Source organism: Cydia splendana, chromosome 5 (assembly GCF_910591565.1).
Source record: "Cydia splendana chromosome 5, ilCydSple1.2, whole genome shotgun sequence".
NCBI classification, from domain to species: domain Eukaryota; kingdom Metazoa; phylum Arthropoda; class Insecta; order Lepidoptera; family Tortricidae; genus Cydia; species Cydia splendana.
The window spans coordinates 19,935,193-19,947,763 of NC_085964.1; the positions used below are offsets into that span (position 1 = coordinate 19,935,193).

Consider the following 12,571-nt stretch of genomic DNA (forward strand, 5'->3'; position numbering starts at 1 on the left):
GTGACAGACGCTGACAGTTGCGTTTCGTTCGCTACGGAGCGTAGGTACTTACACGATTGGCTTGTTGGCTACGCACCCTGATCGGATGACATTAATAAATTAATACTTAATGATTGTTTTGATAAAGATCATTGCTCCGGTGATTCCCTGGCTGTTTATGCACATTATACTGTCTAATCTGTCTAATGAATATTGAGTGCTGATTATTGATGAGCTTATTATTGACATGCCGCCTATCATCGGTGCTATCAGCAATATCAGCCGGCGTATTATGGATTGCTATATCCATATCCACGTGACGTACTGTACGGATATGATGGTCGTACATGTCTTGGTGACAAGGTGATAAAGGCAGTGTCCGTCTCTTTCAATCGCGTGGTGTTAAAAAGTGACACTTATTTTATCACGTGGATAAAGTCATCCGTAATACGCCTCCGGTCAGCATTTAAAATATTAAAACAAATAAATATTATACGACTTTTTTTACTCAGATCGACCTAGTCTCACAGTACCTAAGCCTCGTGATAATAGTAGAGGGCGATATAATATATCAATATATGTAAATACTTATATACATAGAAAGCATCTATAACTCAGGAACAAATATTTGTGATAAACACAGAAATTAATGACCTTACCAGGATACGAACCCGGGACCTCCTGCTACGTAGCGGGAGCAGTTTTTACTGGTTAATCCAGTATAATTCTTGTCAATTTGTAACCAAATATTGTATTCCCAATCATATTTTTGCGTAGCACTATAAAAAAGTTTTTCCTGTACGTTTTTCTTGTTTTCCTTCTTAGTATTTTCTTTTTTACACTCTTACTAATATGTTGCTTCTGATTATTTTACGTCATCGATTTTATCTTTGTCATTAAGTAGGTATAATGATAAAATCAACAACTTTCACGAAATAATGTCATATTTCTGAAAAACCCACGAATATTATATTATTACTAGTAGTACCTACTTATACTGTAATCTTATCACGTGTATTGAATTTCACTGAAAATGACATTATTTCGCGGAATTATGTAAACACACATTGGGAATTCACTTTTTAATCATTATCATTTTATCTGTAAATATCTGAAAACAACAAACTCGGACATTCAAAATAATTTTCCTCAAGAATATGCCGAATGCCGATACTTAAGCCGCTGTAAATTATTTAGTACGTTTTATATGTGACGTTCCACTGGAAAAGGTACCTTATGGTCGCGCGGCGCTTACGTCACGTAGCACCGCATTTAGTATTGGAGCGTCGTTAATAATACCGTAAGTGCCAACCGCCATAAGGGTACCTTTACCCGTCGATGTCACATATTATAAAACACTAAATTTCCCTTTTTAATTTAGTTTTTTTTTAATTCTACTCAGATTTGTAGCTCTTATTATCTAAGAATTACGCTGTCAATTTAATTGTAATCGTATTGTATTTTTTGTATCATTATTATTCATTATACAATAAATATAGAAATAGACAAATAAATACAGATATGGACTTAATACTTACGTTTAATTTTAATTATACTTAATTTATTCGAAAATGTAGAATCTCAATAATCACACACTTAAGATTAAAACAACTAAACCTACCATATTAACCTATGGGGTCTAAATTATATCTACAAATATCCCCTATGCCGCTGGCACTTGGGAGTGTGCCCACAAGACTGGCCGCGTTTCCTCGCTGGTTGGCAATGCCAATGCGCTGAGCGAGGAACGAGCCAGCCCTGCGGTCACAGCGGAACGGATGAGAAGATATTTTAATTTATACTTACCAACTTATAAGTTACTATAAGTTAAGTTAGTATAAAGTTTGATATAGCTAGAATCATTCTACCGTGATAAAAGGAAGTAAATATTGAATCAGGCATCAAGAGGAAGAACCTCGATAAAGTCCAAAGTCACATTCACAACAGTAGGTCAATGACTCAACCTGATCAAAATATACATCTAATTTTAAATGCCACGGTCATGAATCTGCCAAGATACAAACACATTAATTAGGTAGTAATAGGCACTTAATCAATAACTGCCTTTTTCCTGTTTTTGTTATGTAATAGTTATTCTTATTACGTATTTTTTATTTAAAATATGTACCTACCTAAGCAATAATAAAATTGTCTACTACAGTTATCTGGCACTAACAAAAAACATAATGACGAGCATAATCATATCATAATGGATACAAAAAATACAGTTGGTAAAGAATATTAAAAACATACGGAATAACGAATTGTACTCGCGAACTCCTTAGTGTATCGTCAGTGGACACCGCCATTAGCGATCACAACGCGCAACAGTTTGTTTTCACTATTGAACGAGGACTACAAAATACCAAACCAAATGACATAATTGAACGCCGGCTATTTAATCATGAATCAATTTATTCATTCTTTTGGGACATTTCTAATTATAATTTTGACTTTATATATGATAATACTATTGACATCGAGTGCAAATTTGATAAATTATTTAATATTTTGTCATTCTATATAAATTTACATTTCCCGATTAAACAGATGAGGCTAAAAAAGAAAAAATCCGTTCCATGGGCATCTGACAAGTTGTGTGAATATATCCAAAAGCACAGGGATCTTCATGAGATACGACGACAATATCCTGATAACCAGCAGCTGATATCTGACTGCATTGATCACTACTCCCAATTAATAAAATCTGAAACACTAAGAGCTCGGCGGTCATTTATCGAAAACAGACTGGTGGAAAGTAAAAATCCATCAAAAGAAATCTGGAAAGTCGTAAACGAAGAGATAGGATTAAAAACAAAACCCCAAGTGATTTCGTTAAAAAAACAGGATACAAATGCCGTAATACCTCATGAAGAAATCCCAAATGAATTTAATTCGCATTTTCTTAATATTGCTACAAAATACGTAATAAATAGCGATGAGTCACTGTCCAAACGATATGTCAGTAAACACTTAACCAAATCTATTTTACGAAAATTCGAAGCCCCTGTAGTTACACGTAACCTCTTGGATAATACAATAAAATCAATGTTAAAGACCCGTACAACAATTGATGTTTATGACATGTCATTAAATATTATTTTAAGTATTTGGCCGATTATTGCGGATATTTTGGTGATTTTAATCAACTCCATGTTTCGAAGTGGTACGTACCCAAATGTGCTTAAAAATACTAGAGTCTGCCCGGTGTTTAAGGGTAAGGGAGAGAAGGATGACGTGAACAACTACCGACCAATAAGTATAGTACCCACGATCTCAAAGATAGTGGAGTCCATTTTATCTTCTAGCCTGATGGCATACATGGAAAAACACGACCTGCTCACTGATAACCAGTATGCGTATAGGCAAAAACGGTCAACTACAATGGCAGCACACAAAATAATTGACTCAATTATTACGGGCCTTGATGAGAAGCACAAGATGGCAGGCATACTGTGCGACTTATCAAAGGCGTTTGACGTTATAAACCACAAATTGCTATTAGCCAAGCTAAGTCTTTACGGAATTGAGGGTTATGCACACAAATTGTTCACGTCATTCCTGTCGGACCGTAGGCAGGTGGTGAAAATGTCCACGAATGGAAAATCACAAATCTCAGACACAGGCCACGTCAACTTGGGCATCCCTCAAGGGTCAGCGATCGGCAATACCTTATTTCTGTTATTTATTAACGATCTTCCGTCAGCAATAACGAGCGGCATACCAGTACTCTTCGCGGATGACACAACGGTAGTCGTGAGGGCCCAAACCCATGAACTGCTTGCTGAGAAAATCCGTGAGGCATGTGATCAGCTACAGTTGTGGTTTTCGTCGAATGGGTTGCTCTTGAATGTCGCGAAGTCAAACGTGATGATTTTTTCAGCTCGTGGCACTGCAGTACCTTCGTGTATTACAAACGGCCCAATGCCATTGTGTTCTGAGAGCAAATTCCTGGGCTTTACGGTTGACTCGAACCTTGGCTGGAAGTGTCATGTTGACCAATTATGCAATAGGTTGAGTAGTGCTGTCTTCGCCATCAAGAAACTACAGCCACTTATATCACGAAAAGCACTGAAGGCTGTGTATTTTTCCCATTTTCATTCATTAATATCTTACGGGACGTTAATATGGGGAAATTCCACAGATTCAAAGCGAGTCTTGATACTTCAAAAACGGGCGGTTCGATTGCTAGCTGGAGTCCAAGCTAGACATTCGTGTAAGGAGCTATTCAAGCAAATCGGTATAATGACACACTACTCACTTTACATATTTCAAGTATTAATGTTTGTAAGAATTAATGTTCAAACGTGTCGAGGTTGCGGGCAAACAGCTCCGATCCACGGGTAGACTACGCACAGTGCCGCGTCGCATGGCACTTTCAGTCAAAAATCCGAGGGTGATTGGACCAACGTACTATGAACGTCTACCTGCAAAATTGCGAACTGAACCATCTGACGAAACATTTGAACGCCAATTGAGACTCTTTTTATTGGATAATCCATTATATTCTGTAAATGAATATATGGAAATGACATGTAACACAATAAACTGAATGTAATTAATGTTTCTTTGACCTATATTTCATTTTTATTTTAATTTGACGATCATTATGACATATCCATGCTTACTGTATTGACATTGTTTTTACATTTTATATTATTTGACATTGTTAAAAAATTTAGTTAATTAATTGATTGCTTATAATAGTTATAATGGTTTTTAAATTGTGTACTTATTGCTTGACATTTGTATAATTATAATCAATTCTTATTTTCCTACTTGACGATCATAATATAAATTCGTATAGATTAGTGTAAAATAATTTATATTGTAATTTCATATTATGAAATAAATAAATCTAAATCTAAATCTAAATCATATAAGTAACTAACTGGTGAAAAAGTGAATATTTGTTTGCGAAAAAACTATTAAGTACTTATATCTATTAATAAATAAAGTATCCATTAATCTTATCATATTATTTTCTAGGTATCTGTACTCTGTACATAAAGAGACAAATTACCATATAATGCATAATCAAAACAATACGAAGTAGGTAGGAAATTATACTAGTTACAAAATCCATTAAGAACCGAATTGTCAAAAAACCTAATCGTAAAAAAATGTAATAAACGTAAAATACGCCCTAGGACCGAAACGTATCACTTTTAACCCGCTTCACAGATAAACAATGAGCCTCTTTCAGAGCATGAGAAATGAAAAGTAATTATCTCGTCCGTTTACCATTCTAAAGTACCCAACTTATTGGATTATGATAACAGAATACGCAAAGTTACACATTTACACAACCAATATAACAAATGTAAACATGACGTAGTAGCGTAAGACTAAATTCAAAACAACATATAATGTAATCAAACACTAAAATTAATTTAACATAACACATAACATAAAATAGCCTATTATTTTCCTAATGTTAAAACAAAACTTTCATGCTATATGTATACTTATGTACTAAAATAATTATTTTCCCGATAGAAATACTCTCAGATTATTACATTGCATTGAATTGTTAACTTATAGTTCGTTTTTTTAGCATTAGAAATAAGGTAAACAATCTTGATGTGTCTTTTAATTGAAAAACACATTTTTAAAATAAGTTACAGCAAATATGTAACAATTATGAATCTAATACGATCTTTTATATTCTTCTGCTTTCATAACTGATTTTTAAAAAGCGTTTTTCAATTAAAAAGACATGCCAAAATCGCTGTTACCTTCTTTCAAGTTCTTTCTAATGCTAAAAAAAACGAACTATAACAACTGTTAGTTATCTGTTATCTACTTTAGTCTAATTATAGGTATAAGTACATTTTTTTTTTTGTACCTACATAATTAACGAGTATTGTATTGGTTTGTATACCCTTAACTTGCTGCTGGAAGAGCGGGGTCTCCTGTCACAAGTATTGATATACTTACTAGGAGGTCCCAACCCTTTCTCAATTTGTAACACAATGATTTTCATTATATTGTTATTTACTTTAGTTCACCTGAATTCGTCGGGGAATAACAACTCTTACAATTATTACAATAGCCGAAACTCGATGAATGGATGACGCATTACTAGGGGAATCCTACGCGGGGAGGGGCTGCGCACACGCCGGCGCGACCTATAAAACGAGCGCACGCGGCCGGCTTGAATCATTCTTGATACAACCAGCCAGTGAGAGGCAATCAAAATCTCTCCAGCCAGTATCAACACTAAAAAAACAAATAAATACAACTAGCCATTTCTTTCTTGAAAAGAAAAACATTCCAATTTCAAAAATGAAGCAATACTCGATCGTCGGCAACAAGAAGAAAGTCACCATGGAAACAAACGCCACTCGCCTAAAGGTCGTTGGCAACGGCTGCGTCATTATAGTCAAAAGCAACCAAGGTCACATCGAAGTTATCGGCAGCGATTGCAAGATCGACGTTGTCGACAACTTTGGGACCATCAACCTAGTCGGGGCCAATGGTCTAGTGACAGTTTCCAGGCGCTACAAGAACGATGACATTCAACTTATTGGTGCCTCCTGTCATTTGCTAGTGGATGGGAAAGAAAAAGCAACATTTGAGCCGTTTTCTGCTCAACTCTCGCCTTTCAGCAAGAATTTGGATGACGTTATTGAGTCTATCTTCACCTTCGTCATGCGTTGAAGAAATGAGACTTAGTTATGTGATTGAACTTTGCCGCTCAGTGCTTTATCTGTGACGCGTTGTTTTCGATATGTGACGCGTTGTGCCGTCAGCCGGTGCGTGATGTGATAAGTTTTGATACCGGATACCGGTGATTCCTCGTATCAAGGAGGCCGCTTTTTTCATCTGAATGTAAAATGTACGTTCTGGATTTGTTTTAATAGGTACTTAGAATGGAATTACGTTATGTTTTTGAAAACTGTGTTGTTTTAAATGCTTGCTTAGTATCCGTTTTTAAATGTTTGTCAAATGTTTGAAAAAAGAGATGATATGAAAATAAAATAATGAGAGCTATTTTTACATTTATTATTTAATTTGTCCTTTGTTACGTTATACCTTTTAGTTCTATTCTAATTTAGATACTATTAATTTCTCTGTCTTTTTTTTAACAGCAGAGCTAAAGCTTATATTGTAACTAGATTTTTTAAATAAAGTTAAATCGTTCCGAGTATAATTACAGGATTAAACGAACTTACCTGAAGTGAAGTTCTATCCTGATTATATGTAGTGCTTAGTCCGAGGTAGTTATTACATGTAGTATCCTGATTCCAGCGTCTAAGGTCGCGATTTCAGAGCCTAAAAAAAAAAATTAACCCTACCTGGCAACACTATGGTCACCACGCTTCATTAAGTTCAGAGCTAATTAAGAGGGTAAGAGATTAAGAGGGAACTATTAATCTTGGGAGGGAAGGGAACTTCCTACCTCGGACTAAGCACTACATATAATCAGGATAGAACTTCACTTCAGGTAAGTTCGTTTAATCCTGTAATTATATTTGTGCTTAGTCCGAGGTAGTTATTACATGTAGATGTTCAGAGAAAATTAATAAGCATTATTTATTTACTTTAAGATCTTTTAATGTAACAAAGAGACTTACTATCTCACATTTTGTACCTTATGTACTTACTGTATTCTTAACAGTTATAATGAGATCTAATTTAATTAGAAAGAACATAGAGGCTAAATTTTTAATAAACTTAATCAGTGAGTAACAGTCTTATATAACTCTTATAAGCTTCTTAACTAATTTTCTAACAGTAAATCAACAATGACAATTTGTTTGTACTGTCTTAGTACAAGCCTCAAATAAAAAATTTAATAAAACGTAACTCAGGATTTGGCTCTTATAATAAAAACTATACTAAAAACAAAACATTTTAATCTCCGAGCACTGCTCGGGCAAATTGAACTTGGTCGTTAACCATATTAGTTAGTGGTCTATTATAATGTCGGGCAAATGTTTGTGATCTTGATGACCAACCTACAGCCTTCATTATGCTGTCTACAGTAAGGCCTTCTCTGTGTGCTCTAGAAGAAGACGCATGTCTAGTGGAATGAGCTGAAAATCTAGATATATCCACCCCACTATCATTCATAATTTGCTTCAGCCATCTGCTAATAGTCTGAGTGGAGGCTTCTCTGATAGGACTTTTAAAGGTAAGGAAAAGGTTCTTGAGGGAACTATTTTCTTGTCGTATATTTTGAGTAGTTTCTAAATATTTAGTTAAAGTTCTAGCCGGACATATCTCAGGTTTATTATTTAAATATGGTATGTTAAGTATTGTTGGAGGACGTCTGGGCCCAGAAGTCTTCAAAAGGTTTGTAATTTGTATTGTGATACCGTCTGTAGAGGTCTTAATATTATTAATTTTAATATAAAAAAGAGTCTGTACCCTTTGCCCTGTTGCCAAAATCAATAACATTGCTAGTTTCTTTGTAAGTAATTCTAGTTGTAAAGATTCTAGGGGATATAGATTTCCTAAGAATGTTAATACTGTGTCCGGGTTCCAAGTATCATTATACTTGGGTTTCATAGGGCGCAACTTATAGAATCCTTTGAATAGGCGCTTAATTCTTTCATCCGTGCCTATGTGGCTGCCAATTATAAGGGATAACGCTGAGCGATAGCAATTGAGTGATTGATAAGACAGGCCATTCTCAAAGCAGTTTGTTAAGTATGATATTATGATAGGGACTGATGCACTGAATGTATCTATACTATTACGTTTACTATAAAGCCACCACTGGCGTAAACAACTATTATATTGTTTAATGGAGTTCTTAGATAATGAAGCAATCATAATGTCAATTGAACGTTCTGCAATTAATCTTCTTTTAAACGCTTCCCTGATAATTTGCACGCCGCCAGGATAAGTTGCGTCTGAAGTGGGTGTGGAGTTCTGAAAGGAGATATGAGGAGGTCTTCAGATGGTCCGAATGTTAGTATATCTGATATTACCATAGATTTTAAGAGTGGATACCAAACTTGAGATGGCCATAGAGGAAAAATTAAAATGCCTATGGCCTTTTCTGATTTAATCTTATGAAGAACTTTTAGTAGAATACCAAAAGGTGGGAAAGCGTAGAAAAAGGTAGAATTCCATTTGACTGTGAAAGCGTCAATGTTCCAGGCGAAAGGATCCCTGTGCCATGATATATATTTGTCACATTTATGATTAATTCGTGACGCAAATAAGTCTAATTCGGGGACGCCAAATTTATTAACAATTGTATTAAAAATATCCTGTGCAAGTTCCCACTCAGTATCTACATTAAAGTTGCGAGACTGGAAGTCAGCCTCAACATTTTCTTTTGATTTGATGTAAGATGCGAAAATCCACAGATTTCTCGCTTCACACCACCTCCATATCTGTCTAGTAATATCATTTAGTAACGGGTATTGCACTCCACCCATACGGTTAATATATGCTATGGCAGTTGTGTTGTCTATCCTGAGAAGTACTTCACAGTTATTATATTTATCTGCGAAGCATCTTAGAGCAAAGAAAGCTGCTAAAAGTTCTAAGTAGTTAATGTGTTGATTGCGCTCCCACTCAGACCAATTGCCCTGTGTACTTTGGCCATTACAAAATGCACCCCAACCCATCAGTGAAGCATCTGAGAATATTTCTAAGGAGAAGTTATATTGTTTAATATGATTACTCTTTATTAAAATGTTCTCTTTCCACCACACTAAATCTTCTTTGATTGGTTTATTAATGTTCATAATTCCTTCAAAATTATCATTATGGCATTCTAGAGCTAAAAACTTTTCTCTTTCTAAATTTTTTGTGTATACAAAACCATAAGGAATTGCTATGCAGACTGACACTAAATTTCCTAGTAATTTTGCAAATTCTCTAATACTGCATGATTTAATTTTAAGGAAGTCTTTAATTAAGGAGTATAAACTATTGCGTTTCTTTAGTGTGGGGCTTAAAGTCATGTTTCTTGAATTAATAGTAAAGCCTAAATACTCCTTCACATAGGATGGAGTCATAGAGCTCTTTTCATCATTAATTATGAAGCCTAAACATTGTAATAAATTACATGTTTCTTGGGTGTTATTTAGACATTCCGTGTAAGTACTTCCAAGACAAATTATGTCATCAAGGTAGATAATAAGCCTAATACCCTGTTCTCTCAGAGTTTCAATAGCCGGTTTTAAAAGTTTAGTAAAGACTAGAGGTGCCGTAGATAAGCCAAATGGCATACAGTTAAATTCATATAATTTCTTATTGAATGTAAATCTTAAATATTTCTTATGTGATTCGTTTATAGGCACCAAATAATATGCATGTCTCAAGTCAACAGTGCACATGTAATCATCTGTTGTAACTAGTTTACATAATGTCCTGATGTCTTCCAGCTTGAAATGTTTTGTTATAATAAATTTGTTTAAACCCTTTAAATTGAGAATAAATCTGTGAGATCCATCTTTTTTAGGGATAGTAAAAATACTAGACAGAAATTGCCCTTTACTTGGTTGACATTGGGTAATAGCCCCCATTACAATAAGTTTATGTATTTCCATTGTAATAATCTTTCTCTCAGAGGTATTAAATGTGTTATTAAGAGGAACATTATGTTGACTTGGTTCACAATCAAAAGGTATGGAATATCCATTTGTCCATTTTAGGATTGTTTCATCATCTGTCAAAAATGCCCAACAACTATAAAAATGTTTAAGGCGAGCAGCAAAATTTACCTTTATGGGTACTTCGCACGACCTCCTCGATGATGGGATGTTGGTCGGCGAGTTGACCTCGCTTGTTGTGGTGGACGTTGATGGCTGCGCTGTGGCTTGTAGGTTGGAGCCTGATTGCTCTGGTATGGTCTTGGTTTGTAATTTATGTTGTTTGTTCTGGGCGTGTATTGATTTGGGGCGGTTTGCCGCCTGGGATTCAGAGAGTTTTTTGGTGTATTTTTGGGTTTTAGAATGTTGATTGTGCGTTTCATTGCAGAGGATGTTTTTACTGATTCCTCTAGTTTAGAGTATAAAAACTCAGATCTCTTGTTTTCACTTAGGTTTTGTGTCAACGACTTATCCATAAATGGTGCAATCAACTTTCTTCGAATTTGAGTGTAATTGAAATGCAGGTTACTGAGTAGTCTTATGCTGTCACTCAGGGACTTTATTGCCTGTAATTTGTCGAAATCATTTTTAGTTAGATCATTAATTGTTTGAGTAACTAAAGCAATTGCTCTGCCCAGGTCTTGCTGTCTATCTTTCAGTAAGTTGTCTCTATTGGTCATGGAGTTGTTGAGAAAACCTGCAAATTCTGTATTTAATTTTGGAGCATCTAACAGTTTGGCGTTTCTCGGGATCTTAGTTTTTGATAAGGATTCATGCATCTCTTTATTCATTCCATCTGTTAGTATAGTGTTGATTATCTTAACAATCTCTGATTTTATTTCAGCTCCATAGTTAGCATCATCATCCTGTCCCCCTTCTCCGAGGGCAGCCAGGATGTCTTGGGGCAGGTCTTCCTCTATCTCGACATCACCTTCCTCTTCTTCATGTTCTTGATGGTGTTCTTGAGTTTCTTCTGGTTTGTCACTATGAGCATTATCTTCTTCTTCCAACTTATCACAATTTTCATCCACACTATTTTGCTCCAAAATTGACAATGTTTCTGGATCCGCAGCTGAAATTTTTTGTGTTACATTTCAATCATAAGCTTATGGTAAGTATTTAGGGTTATACCTAAGTCCACACTATGATACCCAAATTTCAGAGCCAACTTGCCTAGTGAATCGAGCAAGAACCAATAAATATGTAGCCATATCCCACGACTCTTGTGGTATATTATTTAAAAACAATCTAATATCTCAACGAGATCCTCCCCTTTATCCAACGGATTCTGGGGGTATGATTAGATGTTATCATCTAAGTTAATTTCACCCAACGGGAACATCGGGTCTTCGAAACTCGAAAGAACCCGGCATGAGGTCATGTAAACGATTGGCATTCTCTAAGTATCTATAATATCTCAACGAGATCTTCCCCTTTTCCAACGGAAAATGAGGGTGAGGTAAAAGACCAGGTAAATCCTCTCAACGAGAGAAACGGGTTTCGAAACTCGAGCAACCCGTTATAGGTTATGGATATTTTTACATCCAAATTCATTGTATCTCAACGAGATTTTACTATGCCGAGGCAAAAAACATTCAAACCAAAATAACCTGCTATGTGTGGAAAAAAAACTGGTATAGCAAGTCAAAATTCAATGTTTGATGAAAGCTTACCTGTCATGGCTTCTTTGTATTTTTGTATTTTCCTTTCCATCTTACGTATCTTCCGTAACTTTCGATCCTCACCTTCACTCGATCTTTTCAGCATCTTTTTTCTCACAAAGTATGCAATTTTTTGTATAAAACAACGCATAAAACTATTTGTTTTCACGGGACGCGAACCGTTAGTTTTTGCGCTAAAACAGGAATGAAGCGTGGTGACCATAGTGTTGCCAGGTAGGGTTAATTTTTTTTTTTTAGGCTCTGAAATCGCGACCTTAGACGCTGGAATCAGGATACTACATGTAATAACTACCTCGGACTAAGCACAAATATAATGCCCAATGGTATTTATGTGTTAATTAATTCAAAACA

The 12,571-nt window shown here is 35.3% G+C and overlaps 2 protein-coding genes across 2 annotated transcripts; one reads left to right on the forward strand and one right to left on the reverse strand.

Moving 5' to 3' along the window:
* The first annotated feature begins 6,063 nt into the window (after positions 1-6,063).
* On the forward strand, positions 6,064-6,952 carry LOC134791143 (uncharacterized). Its single transcript, XM_063762163.1, has one exon. The coding sequence runs from the start codon at positions 6,268-6,270 to the stop codon at positions 6,640-6,642; it is 375 nt and encodes a 124-aa protein (XP_063618233.1). The 5' UTR covers positions 6,064-6,267; the 3' UTR covers positions 6,643-6,952.
* An 836-nt stretch (positions 6,953-7,788) lies between these two features.
* On the reverse strand, positions 7,789-12,346 carry LOC134790870 (uncharacterized). Its single transcript, XM_063761854.1, has 3 exons — positions 12,212-12,346; positions 10,671-11,610; positions 7,789-8,862 (listed from the first exon to the last, which is right to left on the reverse strand). The coding sequence occupies exons 1-2, from the start codon at positions 12,303-12,305 to the stop codon at positions 10,673-10,675; spliced, it is 1,032 nt and encodes a 343-aa protein (XP_063617924.1). The 5' UTR covers positions 12,306-12,346; the 3' UTR covers positions 7,789-8,862; positions 10,671-10,672.
* Between the last annotated feature and the right edge of the window lie 225 nt (positions 12,347-12,571).